Source organism: Prionailurus bengalensis, chromosome C1 (assembly GCF_016509475.1).
Source record: "Prionailurus bengalensis isolate Pbe53 chromosome C1, Fcat_Pben_1.1_paternal_pri, whole genome shotgun sequence".
Classification (NCBI taxonomy): domain Eukaryota; kingdom Metazoa; phylum Chordata; class Mammalia; order Carnivora; family Felidae; genus Prionailurus; species Prionailurus bengalensis.
The window spans coordinates 8,939,460-8,959,137 of record NC_057345.1 but is presented as its reverse complement, the minus strand read 5'-3'; the positions used below and the strand labels follow the sequence as shown (position 1 = coordinate 8,959,137).

General features: G+C 58.9%; 1 protein-coding gene across 1 annotated transcript in view; it reads right to left on the bottom strand.

Annotated features, from left to right (window-relative positions):
- The window catches only part of TNFRSF1B (TNF receptor superfamily member 1B), a 32,587-nt gene extending 13,954 nt beyond the window's left edge, over positions 1-18,633 (bottom strand). Inside the window, exons 1-3 of the mRNA XM_043573782.1 lie at positions 18,433-18,633; positions 1,911-2,010; positions 410-538 (exon numbers count right to left, since the gene is read on the bottom strand). Coding sequence (XP_043429717.1) covers positions 410-538; positions 1,911-2,010; positions 18,433-18,510 — 307 coding nt within the window. The 5' untranslated portion in view covers positions 18,511-18,633. The remainder of the gene's footprint in view (positions 1-409; positions 539-1,910; positions 2,011-18,432) is intronic.
- Positions 18,634-19,678: the final 1,045 nt, after the last annotated feature.

The window sequence follows — 19,678 nt, the reverse complement described above, 5'->3', positions numbered from 1 at the left end:
TGGTGAGACAGAAGATGAAAATGCTGTTGATGGGGCACCTGGGTGGGTTAAGCATCCGACTCTTGGTCGGCTTGGATCACGATCTCATCATGGTTTCGTGCGTTCGAGCCCCATGTCGGGCTGCACGCTGACAGTGCGGAGATCACTGGGGATGCTCTGACTCCCTCTCTCTCTGCGCCTCCCCCACTCACACTGTCCCCGTCTCTCTCAAAATAAATAACTAAACTTAAAAAAAAAAAAAAAATGCCGTTGGTAAACAGGGAAGGGCTGAACCCATACAGCCCCAGGCTCCGGAGCACGAAAACACCTGGCCTGGGGTAATCCTAGCCAACTTTCAGTCAAAGGGGCTGGGCTGCACAACGGCCGGGGGAAGGTGTCAGGGCCCAGCCCCAGCTCTGAACCCACTCACCAGAGGTGCAGCGGGAGTCACAGCTCAAGCACTCGTGCACCCAGTTCCAGAGCTTGGTGTAGGTGCTGTCCTCGCAGCGGGCACACACGGTATTTGAGGTCTCGGTGCACAGCGACTGTGCATGGTAGCCTGAGAAAGCAAGGGCCAGAGGTCAGTGGGGTGGGAGCTCTGCCGGGGCCCCGGGCTCATCCGCCATTCCCCAGAGCCCCAGCGTCTTAAAGCCTGGCTGGGAAGGCTCTTTGAAAGGGTTCCAAGTCCTTCACCGAGTCATCCAACATCTTGCAGGTCCCAGCTGTCACTCCATCTCCAAACCCCTGATGCTCATAAAATACTTTTCCCTCTGCTCTTTCCAGATGCCTGGGATTCCGCCAATGGGACTGCCTGTTACTGGTCAATCACGCTTTAGTGAGAACTGGTTTTCTAGCTCTTTTCTTCTCGATAGCAACAATTCTCTTTACCTGTGGGTGTGAACTAGCAGTAAGCCAACAGTACAAATGTAGTCCCTGGGCTCCTACCAAGGATGAGGACATGGGACTTGTGGGCCTAAAGAGAAGGCATGCCAGGAGATAGGACAACATCAAAGCAAACCATTAAGGACTTTCTCTCTTGAGCCTTGAGCCCTATCCTGCCATCTTCACTGCTGTGCTAATCCAGTAACTTCTTACGGGGACCCTGCCAATTAACAGAAAAAGAGTCACTTGTGAGGTCTCTTAAAATGGCTGTGGGAGATGACAGGTACACATGTCCCTGGCCACACCTCAGGCTAATGGCTCAGGGGCCCTCCAATGGCTCCCTAGTTTCCGCAGAATAAAATCTAAACTCCTTACCATGGCTCCTGCTAACTCACTCACTCTGGGCCACACATTGGCCTCACTGGTCCTCGAGTTCACCAAACAGGCTCCTACCTCAGGACCTTTGCACTTGCTATTTCCCCAACCCAACAGGCTGTTTCCTGTACATTTGGACAACTCACCCTTCACCTCCTGCATGCCTCTGTCCAAGTGTCAGCTCTTCAGAGAGGGTGTCAGACTCCCTGACAACTCCATATAAAACAGCAGGCCTAGTCCATCTGTCTCCACTGACTTTACCCTGCCTTGTTTTCTTCACAGCATTTACCCTCTGATGGGACCACATATCTGTTTCCTCTGTTGGTTTGTCTGTGCCTCTATCAGATGCAAAATCCATGAGGGTGAGGATTTTCTCTGCCCTGTTCTCTGCCCTGCTCTCTGTTGTATTCCCACCACTTAGAACAGCACCTGACACTTAGCAGATGCTAAGCAGAGAAAGGGAGTTGGGAATTCTGCCAGGAAGAGGGAACAACATGTGCAAAGGCCCTGAAGCAGGAGGCAGCATGGGGCCAATTCATGGAACTAGAAGGAATGCGGTAAGAATTGAGCGCCGTGACCCTACCCCACTCCAAGCCTCCCCCCCCCCCCCCCGCCACCGCCTGCCACACACCCTCTCCAGTGGGTCAGGGCCCCAGTGGCCACCCCTTACTTACCAGGCTGACACTTGCTACAGCACATCTGGGTCCTCTCATCGAAGTATTCTGTCAGTTGGCATGAGCTTCCACGGTCCGGAACGTAGGGGAGTAATTCAACCTGGAAGAGGGAAGGGAAGGACAGCCATCAGCATGGCCACCCCTGGACTGTCATACTTAACACCCATATCCCCATCCTGTGGCCTGCAGGTGTTTGGCCCTCTCCCTGTTGCAGCTCTACTGACGTGGGGACTTCTCCCTTTGAGGGGAAGGTAGGAGAGTTTTCGCCTTCTCTCACTGCCTCTTCTTCTTCCCTCAGTGTAGCACACTCACGTCTGTAGGCGGGGGCACTGAGCCAGCTGGCCGGAGCACGGGGCTAGCCCCTACCACTCCTGGGGGGCGGATGTGAGGCACCAAAGCCAGTGGCCTCAGTCACAGAGAACCACAGTGCCCAGCACAAGAGGGCCCTCTGCCTAGGATTCCTCCTATTCCTTCCTGCACCTGGGAATCACCCCTTCGTGTTCCTGGCTGAATGCTGCCTCCTCTGAGAAGCCCTCCCTGACTCCCCCGGGCTGTGTCCGATTCCTCCTCCTCTGGGCTCTCTCGGAACACTGGATAGGGCCCCTTCTAACAGCCAGCTCATTGTGCTGAAACGGGGGTACCTACTGGTCCTGCCACGTGGGCGCGCGCGCACACACACACACACACACACACACACACACCCCATAAGTGTCTGCAATGCAGGGGACAGAAACAACGGCCTCATCATCTCTAGACCTTCAGCCTCCAGCACGGGATGCTCGCAGGGTTGGGGCTCAGTAGGTGAATGGTTGTCGATGACCAACAATGACAAGTTACCATGCGTCGAGCACCTATGGGGCGCCAGGTGCTCTAGTGAGCAGGTGCTGCTGCTCTCCACTCAGAGCCCCTTTTCCCAGCAGGGCACCCATCCCCCAGCTGCCCTGGGTGCTGCCTGGTAAGGGCTCCGGCCTCCGAGTGGGACTGACAGAGCGCTGCCCCCCCCCCCCCCACCCAGGGATCGGGCTGCAGGGAAGCTGCACGTGGCCCTCCCCTGCTCCCTTCACAGCACCGCCGGGGGTTGGGGGCAGGGGCACGACTGGCAGAGCCTGGGGAAGCCAGACTCTTGGCCGGCTCCTACATGGGGGATGAGCAGCCCCGGGGAGCAGCCCCAGACCCACCCTGGCGGCACACCGCTGAGTGCCAACACCTGGAAGCCATGGGAGGGGGCAGGGGTGGGGGAGGACCCCCCCCCCGGGGCCCGGGCTCCCTGCTACAGAGCAATCTGTGGCTCTTCCTGTCCCCATGCCTTTGCCCGAAGTGCCTTCTGCACCTGGTCTAGCTCCAGGCTTCCTCTGACAAAAATCCCTGTTTCTCTCTTCTCAGCAGGCCCCCCCTGAAGGCTTCCCTGCACGCACCCCACCCTGAACATCCCGACCCCCTCCCCCAGGGCGCCTGGCACGCAGGGCTACGCCAACCCCCACCCAAGACGGGTGCCCTCCGAGCCCGGGGTCGGGGGTAACTCTTTACCATGACCCCGGGGCCTGGCACGTAGCAGGTGTTCAGGGGTCACTAATCTAAGCCGTGGGCTTCATGACATCTTTCCTCAAGGGGTCCAATCCAGCACCGTGGCCACGAAGCATAAACATGGGTGCAGACGCCTGCCCCCAAAGCCCACCCTCCACCCTGGGGCCAGTGCCAAAACCCCTCTAGAGAGGCTGGGAAAGACACGGGCGGCTGGCAGGGGAAGTGGGAACCATCCTGCATAACGCAGAGCCTAAAAAAGTAACTTCCACCCCATCTGGACTATAAGCTTACATGCCCACAGTTGCTCATGTTGGCGCGCGCGCGCACGCGCGCGCGCACACACACACACACACACACACAGTCCTTCTTCCCTCCCCGTCCGGTCCTAGAACAGGCTGCCAGGTACTGGACAAAAGACGAAGCAAGCCTCCTTATCAGGGCTCCTCGCGATTGGGGGTGAGGCTCACTGTCAGCGTCCAAAGCATCTGGGGGCAGGGGCACGCAGAGCAGACCCAGAGATCAGAGGCTAGGGGAGCCCCTAAACCAGAGGAATCCTACAGCCGCCTCTGCACACTCCATTCAACTGTGTACTAACCCCAGCGAAGGGCCTGACTGTCCCCCACGGCCCCCCACACGGGCCCTCCCTGCAGGCTGCGGCTGTGTGGCTTCCCTGAGGGCAGGGGCTGTGCCCCTCCTCTGGCTGAGCGCCCCCCCCCCCAGGCAGCTGCCCCGAGGGCAGGGAGGGCTGCACCTCCTTCTCACCCCGGGCAGGGTGGCTGGCACAGGTCTCATGGACCCTCCCCCCCCCAGCACAGCACACTGTGGGCTTCTTCCCCACATGGAACCTCAGCAGTAATAGGGAAGCCCCTCACTCACGCAGGGCTGAGAGCCACAGGGCCAGTGAGGCTCCTGGTGGCAGAGAGAAACCCTCACCCTCCCAGGGAAGCTCCTGTGGTGCAGCCGGGGGAGGCCTGCCCTGTCGGGGGGGGGGGGGGGGGGGGGGGAGGATTTCCTGTCAGGGTTCAAAAGGCCTGATGGGAAAGGGCCCTGCCTTGGCCAAGTCTGTGCTCTCTCCACCCACAGGCCAAGGGTTCCTGGATGTAGGCAGACAGCGGGACCCCCATAGCCCCCAGGCCACTGCCCGGAGGCCTCCCCTCCGGGGCCTCTTCCTGTCAGAATCTGGTTATAAACACCCTTCCCTGCACTTCCTCCTGCCGCTCTGTGTGATTCCAGAGCCCAGGAGCTGGCGGTCGGCAGAAGAGGTCAGCCCTCCCTTGAGCAATCTTAAAGCCTGTTTATGCTCTCGGACAGAGGGAAAAAAAACAAAACAAAGAAAAAAATCCAACAACCACAGCCCCGTCATGGCTAAACAATGAGGAACAGAAAGCCCCTCTGCAGAGTGGGACAAAAGGTCACTCCCTCTACTGCGGAGCTCCCAGAGCAGAGGCCCGGCCAAACCACAGCCCTGGGAGCCAGGCCTCTGTCACCTCAGGGGCCACACGGGCCAGGGGTCTCTGGATGGCCCCAGAAGGTGGCAAATGGTCTCTGGGAAACCCAGGGCCGTGGAAGCTTCTGGATCCTTGGGCTGGTATTGGGGAGGCTCAGATCCACATACACCCACCCACAGGGGAGCTCTGACATTTCAAAATGAGGAAATAAATTGGATATGACTCAATTTACTCAGCAGTTTAGCCAACCCAATCTTTCAAAACACTGCGTCCCCAGGTGAAAATTTGGAAATCACTGATGACTGTTAACCACTCATTTACAGGCGCTGGGTGGCTCAATCCGTTAAGCGGCCGACTGCGGCTCAGGTCATGGTCTCACAGTTTGTGAGTTCGAGCCCCGCATCGGGCTCTGCCCTGACAGCTCGGAGCCTGCTTGGGATTCTCCCTCTCTCCCTCTCTCTCTGCCCCTCCCCCCTCAAAATAAATAAACTTTAAACAACCCACTCATTTAAACAGGCAGGCAATCTGTAACTCAGTGTGGGGATGGGGGACGGGAGAAGATGGATGATGGATGGATGAATGGGATCCGTAAATAAGAGGGAGAGAGGATAACATGAAGGAAGAGAGGGAGGAGGAAGGGCAGACCTAGCTAACATACAACGTATGAGGTACAGAGATTGTGCGAAATGGAGACAGAGCAGCAAAGCCACCTCCCTGGCCTTCTAAAGGCTCCAGGCCATCCCAGGGCGTGGCTGGTGCCAGGGTGACACAGGACTGTGCACAAGGAGGCCACGAGGGTCCCCCGCTCACCTCCTACAGGCCTCAGAGCTGCCTCACCACATCAGGGTCAGCTGCTTCATTTCCTCTGCTCAACATGGGCCTCCCTCCACCCGGGACAGAAGAAACCCGCGGAACGGGGCCCCTCACACCCGCTGTCTCCCAGGCGCAGCTGCACGTGCGAGATCCGCGGTCCCGCAGTCTCCCCACGACGTTCACAGACGCTCAGAGGCGAGGTGACGTGTCTGAGGCCACGGCACAAGAGCCCCGCTCCTTGCTCCTCCTCTCCCACCTCTCTTCTCCTCTCTTCTCTTTTTTTTTTTTTTAATTTTTTTTTAACGTTTATTTATTTTTGAGATAGGGAGAGACAGAGCATGAACGGGGAGGGTCAGAGAGAGAGGGAGACACAGAATCCGAAGCAGGCTCCAGGCTCCGAGCCGTCAGCACAGAGCCCGACGCGGGGCTCGAACTCACGGACCGCGAGATCGTGACCTGAGCCGAAGTCGGACGCTTAACCGACTGAGCCACCCGGGCGCCCCCACCTCTCTTCTCTTGGGGAGGTCCCCAGAACACGGGACCCAAGCGTCCCTTCCCCTCGACACAGAGCCGGGACCTCAAGGGCCTCCCAAACTCAGCACACCCTCCCAGCACGTGGCCTACATCACTCTTCCAGCTTCTCGGCTTTGGCCCTTTGAGGAGGAAGGAAAACTGTGGGATATTCGCGAAGCACCTACTACGAGCCAGGCCAGGCGGCAGGCGCTTCACGGAAGCCAACTTCCACCCCCCAAAGCAGGGGGGCGTGTGCCCATCTCACAGCTCAGGGAGATCAAGTCATTTGTCTAAGGTCATCCAAGAAGGATGGGGCGGAGCAGGGATGTGACTCTTGCTCTGGTCCTGCCGGAGAAATCTCTGTCCCCTCCTCAGGACGGCTGACAGAGCCAGGTCCTCGGATCTGCCCTCCGCCTTGGTCCCCGAGCCACCGCAGTGCCACCAGCTCCTACGCACCCACCTCCGCGCCAAGCCGGACCTCCGGCCCTGGCTCACATGGGCACACAGGTTCTATCTTTCCTCGGGCTCTCTTTCTCACACACACACATGCCCCCCCAGCACCGGGGACCCCTCTCAGCCTCGGGCCAACAACCTCTGACCTCAGGTGACCACCCAGGAACCTCAGACCAGGCCGGTCCTCCGCAGCAGGCAGGGACGCCCAGCGCCCGAGACCTGGCTCGTCCCAGAGCCGCCCGAGTCACCGGGCTCCGGAGAGGACCCATCCTCAGGCTGGCGGCAGAGGCTCGAAGGTGGCAGGAGCTTCAGACGCCATGTCAGCAGCCCCCCATTTAATGGTGGAGGAAGTCAGGGACGAAAGTGGACACGGTCATTCACTCCCGGCAAACAGTACTGAGCACTTGCTCCCTAGGTGCTGGGCATTACTGCACCGACCCCGCCCCAGTCTCTGCCCCTCCCGGGAGCAGGAGGCACCACCTCTCTGATCCCTCATTCATTCACCTGCTGAGTCGGAAGTGCCTTTTCCTGCCCGCTGCCCCCTCCCCTCCCGACCTCCCTCCGTCTGTCACCCTGGAGGAGCCCGACCGACCGGAGCCCAGAGCGGCCACGGCTGGGGGAGGGGACACCAATTCAAGGTGGACCCCTCACTGGGGTCACCAGCCAGCGAGCGGCAGGCCAGGGCAGCCTCGCCGGTCTGAGATGGAGTCAGTACCCTGGCGGGGAATTGGGCAACCCTTGCACGGATGACTTCTGTCCTTCCCGCTCCTGGAGCCGGGCCCGGCCCCGTGCGTACCCCAAGGTGGCGGCCCTCGATTTCTTCTATTTATAAACAGTGAGAGAGAGGAAGGGAAAGCAGGGCAGGACCGGGGAAGGAGAAGCTGTGGCCGCCAGGATGGCGTCATCTGAGAGCACCAAACTGGGGACGGAGCCTTCTGCCCTTCCTGCCACCGTGAGCGCAATCGATGCCTTTGGGGTCTTCGGGCCCTTTTAATTTTCTGGAGACCCCTCCCCCCCGCTTTAGATGCCAGTACCCTTGGGAAGGGGTCACTCTCCCAGCCTCCACTGGGAGCACCGCTGGGAGGGAGAGGGCGGGGAGGGGAGGAGGGGGGAGGAGGTCACAGGGAGAAGCGTCAGGCTTCGGGGAGGAGCACGTGCCTCTCAAAGCTACCCTTGTCGCGGAGCCAGAAGGACGCGGAGGCTGCGCAGACCCGGGAGACCCGCCGACTGTATACACGCAGCCCTGGGCACCACACGCGTTCTCTCGTTTTATCCCTTCAGCAGCGCAAGGGGGTCAACATCACCCCATTTTAGGGATGCAGAAACAGAGGCTTTGGGAGATTCGATACTAAGTCCGAGAGCAGCCGGCCAGCCAGCGGCAGACAGGAAGCAGTCAGGGTTCCATCTGCCTCCGTGTCCTTGGACAATTTTATATGCTGTGGTTTTGTCCTGCTCCCTCGTCTTATAGAAGAGGGGCCCCGAGGGGAAGCGTGTCTCCTAGGAGAACACTCAGTGAGCAAGGTGCAGGCAGATTCAGGGATTCTCCCGAAAGGGTCTCCAGGGCCCCCGGGGGCAGAGGCCGCAGCCACGGGGAGGGGCAGAGGCATCTGCCGAAGGACCCAGGGACCCCGACACGGATGGAAACCATCTTCAAGCAATAGAGAAACCCCCTCATTTGCATGGCAGGTCTCTGGGGCCCTGCGGTGCGGTGGGAGGCGGCAAAGCCGCTTGGGCCCCGATCTTGGGGGTTCGTGGGAGCCCCGTGGACTGCAGGGTGCAGCCACATCAGGCCAGGCCGACGCGGCAACGACGTTGGGACCAGGCAACGGAGGCTCGCCTGCCGTCATGGAGAGGAACAGCGTCTGCGTCAGGAAAGACCGACCACATCACAGACGGCGGCCCAGGGGTGACACATCCCACTCCCTGCCTGCTGCCTGTGATGTCGCTTTAGAAGTGAGCCTGGGGCAGACAGGAAGCCCGGGCTGGTATCCGGTTCTTGGGGCCCGCCTTTGTGCAAAGTGCTAGGGCTCGAAGATGGCAGGATGTGGCCCCTGCCCCCAAGGAACCCTGCGGCTAGTTGCAGAGGACACCCCTTTCCATCCCTCCCGACCCCCCCCCAACACACTGGCCTGTCGGTGTGGCCCCCTCAATTCACCCGGCTCCCGCCTCCCCACCCTTGGCATCTCCTGCCAGCTACAGCCTCCTCACTCTTGGTCCCCAGGCTTTCCAGATGGACCCCAAATCACCTTCCTACAGCCAAGTCTGGCCCCGTTGAAAACCACTGGCTCCATGGCCCTCGGGCATGAGCTCATCCCCAGCTTGAGGCCCGGGCACCGCTGCGCGGCCCCCTGCAGCGTCCGGTTCCCTTGCCCAACCATCCTGACCCCCACGGCAGGGCCAACTCTCCAGCCTCTTTCAAGGGCCCTCTCCACCACCACTTTAGCAAAACCTCCGAACTCCCAGATGGGGCCAGAGGTCCCTCCTGGGGGCCCCAGTGACAACCTGAGTAGATCTCTACCCTGCCCAGACCTCTTCTTGGTTAATTACCTGTTTCCCAGTATCTCCCCCTCAAAGGCAGGCACCATGCCCCCTCCACACACTCTGGCTCTGAGCCGGACATCTGGGTTTGAATCCCAGCTCTGCCCTTCACCAGCCTCAGTTCTGTCATCTATAAAATGGGGACGAATACAGTGCCCACCACATGGAGCCATTATGATTCACTGAGTCAATGCGTGTCAAGTGCCCAGTGCCGTGCCCGGCTGGCAGTAAGAGCTAAGTGTTCCTCGTTGGGTTTTTATTACTCGCTGCTCTATGTCCAGCCCAGGGCACGGCCCACGGTAGGTGCCTCACAGAGGCTGAACTGTTTAACAGATGCAAAAGTTTTCATTTCCAATTAGTTGAAACGAGGTGGAGTCAGCATGAGAACTGGGCAGGAAATGGCTCGCAAGGAGAGCAGGAGGTGTCTGTCCTTAGCTGGGGTAGACCAAGCAACAGCTTTCAGATTAAGAGCCTGTCACAGCCACGGCGACCACCGCGAAAGTACAGAGCTCTGGAGCGCGACGGCCTGCGGTGGGATCTTGGCTCCGCCTCTAGTAAACTGACAGCCTGAGCGCACAGCTCAACCTCCCTGTCTCCACCGCCTCTCCTATCAAAACCGCCCTCCTCCAGGGAAGGAGGGGCTGTGAGAATTGAGGGCTCGGGGAAGGCTGAAGCGCCTCCTTCCTGGGATGTCAGTCCCAGCCCTGGGCTCACTGCATTCTCCCGGCCCCCCGATGCAAAGTGACAGAGACGCGGTTATCCCCACCTTACCAGTGGGGAAAAGTAAAGCTCAGAGCAGAGTTCAAGGTCTCGAGGCCCTCGCAGCAGAGCTATGCAGTTCCCCAGAAGTCCTGAGATCTCACCTCACACCTGAGACAAGTGGATCAGCCATGCACTGTCCCATGGCACCCCGGCGGTAGCCCGGGTGACCGAGGCCAGGCTCACCGGTGGCTGCCCACGACAGCTCCAGGAACACGAGGCTGATGCTGGCCACCATCACTTGGCTCAGGCCGGGGCAGGGCTGAAGCCAGAGGGACCTTGTGTTGCAGGATGGGGTATAGAGGGGCAACCCCTCCTCCTCCTCCGGAGAACCTCTGTCCCACACTAGGTCTTAGGTCTAGTCCAAAGGCCTCCTATTCCTCCCTGAAGCCTCCGATCCTTCCTTCCTGTTTGGCTGCTAACTCCCTCAGCCCAGAGCTCCTGCTTAAACTATTGCAACAGTCCCTCCTCATCTGACTTGCCCACCAAGGCCAGAGTGATCTTCCTAATTCACTCTCTGCTCTAGTCACTCCCTTGCTCTAAAACTATCAATGGCTTCCCACTGCCTCAACCCCTGATAGGAGGTGAGGGTTGTGCCAAAATCATATCATGGATGCTGGAGTGAAGATGCCTGGCTTTGAATTCAGACACCACCACCTCCCCCCCCCCCCATTAGCTGACAGCATCAGAGTTTGTTTGTTTGTTTGTTTGTTTAATAAATGAGGTTAATATACCTCAATCTTCTCATCTATAGACCGTATACACTTCATGGGGCTGTTGTAAGGATTAAGTGATGTAAGACATGTAAAGTGTTTGGCACACACTCCAAAAATCACCGCTGTAACCACTTTTAATGCAATCTTTATATTTGTTACTACTTCCTTTAGTTGGCCCCCAACAGCCCATAACCTCTTGTGCCCTCACTGCTCCCAATGAGGCTTTTGCCCCAGCTAGGCTTTTGTCCGCTGCTACACCTGCCTCATGGCTCCCTCCACGCCATTCCCCCTCCTGGACCCACTCATCTCGATCCTGCTCACCCTCGGGGCTCAACTTTTAGACAGATCCCTGTGTGGTCATCGCAAGAGGACAACTTGGAAGAGGCCAGGATGGGGTGGCGGGGAGGGGGCAGAACCAGGAAAATGACAAGGAAAGATGAGGACAGTGACTAAGAGGCAGGCCAGGCAGAGAGTAAAGCCCTCGGGGGCGGGGGGGGGGGTGGCGATGGCTGGGGAGGACAGGGGGGAATCGTGCCATGCGTGTGGGAGGGCTCAAGGCTGCTGGGAGGACAGGACAGGATGGAGCAGGAGACGGAGGCAGCAGGCAACAGGGAGAAGCCAAACCCGGAGTCTCTAAGAGTGGCAGACAGAAGCCAGGCTGTGGGTCAGCAGGAGGAAGGACAGACAGGGGCGCCCAACGTGCTGGTGAGCATCCTGATGACTAAGGTGCCGGGAGCCCCTGCCAGGAGGGTCACTGTCAAGACCAGACAGGGGCCTTCCAAGGGCGGGCGGCGTGTGGAGGCAGAACTGCACTCCACCCTCTGCCCAAAGCCACGAACCGCCCCCTACCCCGTGCACCACCTCCCCCAGTCCCTCCGCCAGTCTAACACTGGGGCCAAAGGACTCCAAGGCAGGGGTGGGCGAGGTCCACGCTGATCTCAACTTCCAGCTGGGGCAGCTGAGGCTCAGAGAGGAGAAGGAAAGTGGCCAGGCCCCCCAGAGCTGGAGACTGAGCCAGGCCCAGGCCCCAGACCCCTCGGCTCCCAGCCTCACGCTCTGGTCACTTCTACAACCTCTGGCATCTCTCCTGACAGGCGCTGGAGAAGGCCTCCCACGGACGGCCCAGAAGATACCCATACACAGCCTGCCTGTCCTGTCCCCAAACCCTTCCCCACACTGCTCCCCACCTCGCATCCCAGGCCCACTCAATTCCCTGAACCTGTGGCCACAGCAGCCATGCCCACTCAGGGCCAAGCTCAGATTGAAACAGATGGGTGGGCCACCGTCTGGACATTAAAAGAAAACAAACAAAACCCCCTGGGGATTTCTGCCCTGTCGGAGGGGCTGGGTCAACTCAGGGCCCCGGCTCCAAAGTCACGGACAGAGCAGCAGTTTGCTGGCCTCTTGAGGACCCAGAAACAGACTCATCCTGTGGCTCTTGAAGTCATTCCGCATTCCACACTGCCTATGTGTCCCACAGGTGACACCAGAGACGAAGCCTGTCCCTGCAAAGAAGACGTGGAGGCTCAGAGAGGTAGAACAGTGTGTCAGACAACAAGAGAGCAGGGCAGAGACCAGACCACGGCTCCAGCCTGGGGCCTCCTGGACAGCTGCCCCCACAACTCAGCTCCCCCAGCGCCGCTCACCTCTGGGGCAGAAGGAAATCTATTTTCCCAAACCCCAGTCGGTAAACAGACACTTCCTCCTACTGGGTGCGCACCCCAAGTGCCCCAAACCACAGTGATGTCACTATTTCCCCGGTGACCTCACAACATGCCACAGTGGAAAATGACCGTGAGCCCCACAGGGGTGGGCCTTGAGCTTCCGAGTCCTAGCCCCACAGTCAGTAGCTCGGCAGAGGTGGGGACAAATGCCCAAAGCCCCGGGGCTGTGAAGGACGCCTGCCAGAGTCAGCACCAGCGGGGAGGGCTGTGTGCCCATCACAGGTAACAGAGGGCTTCTTCGAGGAGACCGTCACTCCCACCGAGGCTTCCTTGAACTCGTGGGTTCCCAGACAGCAGGCCCTGCAGTGGGTGCCCACGGCATAGACTTACTCACGGTTTGAGGCCCCAGGGAGTCTGGCTTCTGAATTTTACTAAGTGGCAAGGAGGCAGGAAAGCCATGAGTCCTGTTCTGCCTGAGGGTTCTGCATCTTGTTCTGGATGCAAGTTGACAGGCAGCCAGGAATTCTTGGTGCCACTGGGGCCTGAGTCAAGGAATCATTCCAGGCAAAGCCAGCGGGATTGAGGTCAACAGGAAGAGAGGCTGGGAAGCCAAGATATTCGCAGTGGGGAGTGTTGGGCTCTGCTTCCTGGGAAAACTTTTAGACACACACCCCTCCTCGGTCTAGGCCTTTGTTAAACACATACAAAGTTAGCACCTCCCCAACATTCCAGGAGAGTGTTGGGATCAGTGGTGGGAGGTTTAATAGAGAGGAATGCTTAGCCCCAGAGAAGCTAAGTAACCTGAAGGAGGTCACACAGCAAGCCAGTGGCAGTGCTGGGCTGGGAACCCGGTTCTCCTGACACCTGGGCCAGTGTTCCTTCCTTGGGGCCTTGCCATCTTGGAAGTCCCTTAGAGGCTGGAGAATGGCCTCAGAGGATCCTCCAAAGGGCTTTCCCTTCTCAGGGTTACAAGTAAACAGAACTTCAGGATCACAGAGATTAGAAACGGAAGAGATTTTAGAGATAGCCTGGAAGAAGGACCATCTTGAAGGCAGGGAAGCTGAGGCCAGAGAATCCCTTTCACAGGGAGGTCTTAAGACTCCTCGAAACTGTGCCAAATGTACCCCTCGCTCACCCTCAAATGACATACAGCACCTGTCACTCATGAAAGGAGTGGGGGAGTGATTTCCTGACCCCCTGACCGTGACCACATGCTAGGGTCCGGAGGCCAAGCAGTCGGACAGGTGGTGAGAGAGCTCCAGTGTGGGGGCTTCAGGGGAGGAAGGACAGCCAGGAAAAGGCAGGGCAGAATGAAAGTTGCTCTCAGGGATGTTGGGCATAAGCTCTGGGCAACCAGAGGTCTGCTACCCACACCTTGGGGCCCTTGTGGCTCAGAGACAGAGAATCTGACTCCCCGGTGGTCTCCGCCTCAGCCTGAGCACCATCCCATAATGCAAAGTCAGGTCAGGCCCTGCAAAGCCACCAATGCTCAAATAGCCACCAGTGAACTGCATAGCCTACAAAGCACTTTTAACCCTGACAAGCATCCAATGAGCTGGAGGTCGTTCCCATTTTCCAGCTGGAAACACAGAGGCTCCCCAGAGATAGAAAGACTTGCCAAAAACACACAGCCTGTAAACAGCAGAGGAAGGATTTGAGCTGAGATCTGCCTGATTCTGAGGGCTGGGCCCTTCCCCTAAGTCATCAATACTGATTTCCCATGACCCAGCAAAGAGCCCGGAACTGGGAGCCACAGCATCCCCACTTTGTTCCCGTTCCCCTGGTGGCACCCCTCTCTCCTCCCTAACCCCCAGCTTCCCTCCCTTCCCGCTTCTGGGCCAGTCACATGCCAATCGGGGCCCTGAGTCATTGCCAGTGGATGGCCCTGTCACGAGCTAGAGAGGGGATGTGAAGGACAGGAGGGAGCACTTTCAGGAGAGCACCCCTAGCCTCCGCAGACCCAATACAGCGTGAAGAGGAACCCAGAGAAATACCCCAAACGGAGGGAGACAGACTGGAACCCAGCCCTGCCACCACTGGCTTCTCAAACCCTTCTTCCTCATCCAAAAAGCAGGGCCATGATACAGGTCAAGTGAAGATTTTTGCACATTTACTCAATATTTTCTAGCACCTACGACATGCCAGGCACTATTGTAAGCCAGCGGTTCTCAACCAGGGCAATTTCTCCCTCAGGGGATATTCAACAATATCTGGTAACATTTTAATTGTCACAACTAAAGTGCGGGGGGGGGTTCAACTAGCGTCTAGTGGGTAGATGTCAGGGATGCTGCTAAATGTACCAGAACACACAGGACAGCCCCAAAACAATGATGTGGCCCAATGTCAAGGGTGCTGAGAATGAGAACCTCGGTTCTAGGCGGTGAGTCTATAGCGGCGAGCAGGTCCCAGCCCTCACTGTGCTTACAATCCAGTAGGAAGATGCGGTAAAAGTGAAAGAAACAGAACAAAGAAAACAAAGCAGGTCAGGGGAGGGAGAGCACCTGGTGGGGAGCTTTTGTAGGCAGGATGGTCAGAGAAGGGCTCTCTGAGGAGAATTCATTTGAGCAGAAAGAAGTAGTGTGATGAGACTAGGGGAGATCAGCAGGAGGAGCATTCAAGGGAAAGGGAAAGGCAAGTGCAAAGGCCCTGAGGTAGGTGTGTGTGACATGCCTGAGGAACAGAAAAGCAGCCAGCATGGCATAAAACTGAGAGCTGAATGGAACACATACAAACACACACACACACACACACACACACACACACACACACACACACATACCATGGTTGACATCAAAACTCCCCCTGCCCACCCCACCCAACATACAACCTTCCTGGCTACTCCTCTAGGAAGCACTGGATGGTCAAGGCCATAAAGTATCTCCCAGCCCTGGAAAGCAATGGTGCTCCAGGATGTCAGTGAGGGTCACTACCTAACACGAAAATGCCTGGCAGGCTCTCAGCCATTATCTGCCGCAATACCTTTCACACCCACTCGGCTCTGTGAGGACAGCAAGGTGGGAAGTACTTTCCAGGCCCACAGTGTCCATGCCACTAACTTGGCCCAGCTCTCAAGGGCGGGTAGGGACAGAGCCCAGGTCTGTGACCATTGGCAACGTGGCTCCTGGAGAGCTGGAGCCGGGTCATGGTCATCTGAGGTCCCCAGAGCCCGGCACCGGGGTGGGCCTAGAGTAGGTGTCCACGAATGCTGGGGGAATGAATAAACGGCACCGTACCAGGGTGCCTGGCTGGCTGCCCGCCGCCCTGTGCAGGAGGACCAACCACCAGGCCACATCCCCAGTCAGCACACAGGCTCCCCTCTGGGAGGTCGGGCAGGGGGCATCCCGGGACAGCAGGTACACAGATCACCCATCTCCACATCAAAGGCCATTGTCCCCAGGTCAAACTGGGAGCCCCAATCTGTCCCCTTAACCCCAGCTGGCCCTAGCCCCCCCGGGTAATGAGCAGGCAAGTAGTAGGGGCCTCTCAGCCCCCAGACTTCCGGTGAGAGGCAGGCCGACCCCCTTCCCAGCAGACAGTCAGACGGCAGGGGCCCTGCCCATCCTCCTCAGAGGGCACCAAGTGCCCTTACCTATTCCGCCAGCTCTCCTGGCATTTATTTGCCGAATGAATGAATACCAGATGAATGAATGATGCACTCCACACCAGCCAGAAACGGCTTTTAAAGGAGGCAAAAGCCCGGATGGCAAAATGAATCTGCCACACCCTGCAGCCAGTTCAGGTCCCCTGGGGGGGGGGGGGGGGCTCCTTCTGCAACTACGGTGAGTCACGGCCAACAATCCTGAGTGCACACTGTGGGTGAGCAGCTGGCTGGGGGCAGCGGGGAGATCCTGACACAGGGAGCACAGCGTGGAAAGAGCTGGGGAATCAGGCAGACCTGCATTCAAATCCCCCCAGCCCCTCCCCACCCCCAGCCCTGTAATCCTGGGAAATGTCACAACCTCTCTGGGCCCCAGCTTCCACGTCTCCAAATGGAAACAGCAGCAACCCCCTCCCCCACCCCCACCCTACCCCCTCCCCCGCCTTTTAGGAGTTGCTGTAAGGAAGCTTTCAGTGAGATTCTGTACTAAAGGCCTAGCACAGTGCCTGGCACTTAGTTCATAAAAACCAGGGGGAAGAGGACCCCACAGGCCCTGCGCTCAAGGAAATTTCCACCTGTTGAGGTAGATAAGACACCACTAGGTTCAAAAGCAGAATAGAGTCTGTTCTTGGGAGGAACAAAGAGCTTTGATCCAATCCAACGGGGAGGGTGAGGAAAGGCTTTTCTGGAAGGGGTGGTTCGTGGGAAAGGCCAGAAGGAGGTGGCAAGGGGTGTGCCGTGAAGAGGGGACAATGCAATGACCAAGTCTCTCTGGATGTGGGGTACGGATGCAGAGAGGTGGCAGAAAGAACCCAGATACTTCACTCCAACCTGGGTCGCCCAGGGGAATTTCTTCCTCCACCACTGGGAGTCATTAGCAGGCTTCTCGGGCAGGCGCAGAGGTACCCCAATACGGGGAGCAGTGCCACCAAGGAGGGTCAGTGGGAGAGGCAGCGGGGGCCAGGAGGCCAGCCCCGAGGCTGTGGACATAGTCCGGGGCGAGGGGACCTGAGCAGACACGGGAGCTGGCCCGGAGGCGTGGGAAGTGAGAGACACCAAGGACCCCTCACACTACTCTGGGACTCAGGCGTGGTGTTGCACAGAGAAGCCCTGCACCTGTTCCCCCGATGGGCTCACATGACCCCAGGGTTCACCAGGGCAGGACAACACCCCTTGAGGCCCGAGTCTGTGACTTGACCCTGCGCTCAGGCTGTCAGAGCTGGGATTCTCCTGACCCTCCTCTGTTTTCAAGACAACCTCTGGGGCAGGCCCCCCCTCCCCACCGCCGCCCCAGGGTACATCCTGGCACCCACTGCAGGTGAGTCAACTCCGGTGCGACAGCCTCCATCCTCTGCCCTGGAGAGCTGGACTCTAAAGATGTCTCCAGCCGTGGCCAGTGAGTCACTTCACATTACCGCATGAGCCAGTGCCACCTCCCACCTTCCTCCCCGTGAAGATGTTCACCTGAGTCAGCACATTGCACATTCATCAGGGTAAGGTCATGAAGAGGTTGGAGGGGGGAAATGCCCCCTTTAGAGGAAGAGCGCCCCCTATGCCCTTCCACAAAATACAAGTTCTCTGAGCCTCAGTTTGCCTTCTCTGTGAAATGGGGTTACTCTGTCTTACCAGACCACGCAGACAGCCCAAAACAGGCAAAGGATGCGCGATCCCTTTGCAGACTCTACCTTGCTACCATGGTGGGTGCACGAGGCCTGTTTTCTCCATGTTTCTGCAGTCCCTAAGGGGCCCCGTCTGCCTTGGCTAAACTGCCCAGAAGGCCTCCCGCACCTCCTGTGTCCCCCGAGCTCAGATACAGGCCCTCGAGGAGGTCAGCCCAGGGGAACCTGAAGACACGGTCTCCTCCCCAGTACCCAGAGTCCGCAAAGAATAAACAGGCTCTGAAATGGTCGCCGGACACCCCAAGTCGGTCCTGGCGAAGGGGTCTGCGCAAACGCACGGGGACGCAGCCCACGGTCCTACTGTGCCCTTATTAGGCGCTTACTGCACATCTGGCCCTGTTCTTTCAGACGCGCAGCCCTAGCATTTCTAAGAAAGAGGAAAACCATAGCCCAGAGGAGGAGGAAGTCTTCTAAAGAGAGGGCCCGCGTCCGCAGCGAGGACAGCGCTCCGGTACGGGACCCCCTACCCCGCCGCGGGAGGCAGGCCGGGCGCCGCAGGCGCAGGGATGTCTGAGTCAGGGGCCAGACTCTAACGGGGATCAGCCCGGGGCCGGCCGGCTGGCCCCAAAGGCCCGGGTCGGCGCGGCCGGAGGGGACGGGCTGCGCCCCGGGGCGGCGGGGGCGGAGTTCGCGGCCGGAGCGCACGTGTGCCACACAGGCCTCGGGAGGGTCCCGGCGGGTCTCCGGGCGCGCGCGGCGACCGTCTCACCCTCAGGGGGCGGCGCCTCGGTCTCCCCGAGCCCCGACACCGCGCTCCGGGATGGGAGGGTGGGGTGCGCGCCAACCGGGGGGCGTGAGAGCCGCGCGGGTCACCCACCTGGGCGGGCACGGCGCGCCCCGCGGCCCAGAGCTGCAGTCCGACGGCCAGCGTGGCCCAGAGGGCGGCGGGCGCCATGCGTGCGGCGGCGGGAGCGCGGGCGGGTCGGCCGTCCCTGGCTGTCGCGCCCTTGGGCCCTCGCGCCTCCTCTCTGCGCCCCGCTGCCTCCGGCGCCTCCGACGGAAAGCGAAAGCCTGAGTTCTGGCGGCCGGAGGGAGGCAGGTGGAGGGGGCGGGGCGGGGCGGGGCCTCTCGACCACGCCTCCTCCCCGCCCCCGCCCCCGCCCCCCTCGCGCCTGGCCCCGCGTCCCTGCTCCCGCTCTTACCCCCTCAACTCGCCCCGGGCTCCCGCTCTGGGGGACCCCTCCGCCTCCACCTCCTTCTCGTGCCCCTTCCCCTCGAAGTCACCCGCCCACCAGGTTTGTTGCTGCCCCCAGGCTGTGCCTCTCAACCTGCCCTGCATCCACCTACCCCTCCCACCCACCCCCTTCCCCCGCTGGCTCCCCATTCCTGTGGGGATGGGACACTAATTTGGAAAAACATCTCCCAAAGGTGACACTAGCTCTGGGGGACCACCAGTGTTCTATATAATTCACTCATTTGGACTCGAGCCAGACCGTCTGAGGGTGTCTCTGCATTAACCTCACAGAGTTACATTTTCTGAAGATTAAAAGCTATATAATATATATGTTATGTATGTACGCTCACAAAATGTATATGTAACTTAATAAGCTGTGTATACTGAGTTGGCTGTTATTACTATTATCCATTTGTTAATTTATCCTCAAACTTTTTTTTTTTAGTAGGCTCCATGCCCAGTGTGGGGCTTGAACTCACCACCCTGAGATCGAGCCAGGTGCCCCTGTCCTTAAATGTTCTTCAAGCCCTTCTCAGAGCAAGCCAGACCCTGCCCTGCCTTCCTTCTTAAGTCTTCCGTCCAGGTGACGAACAAGTAAACAAGGCTAGGACAGAAAGCCATCTGGGAAATTGAGGGCGACCAGAGAGAGCCCAGGCCAAGGGCCGCGAGGGCTGGCAGGCTCCCCTGGGGCTCACATCACGACCGAGCACCCACGCTCCCTGCTATCTTGGCCATCTTCCATCTTCCTCCTCGTTGAGCCACAACTCCAATTTTTTTTTTTAACGTTTATTTATTTTTGAGACAGAGAGAGACAGAGCATGAACGGGGGAGGGTCAGAGAGAGGGAGACACAGAATCTGAAACAGGCTCCAGGCTCTGAGCTGTCCGCA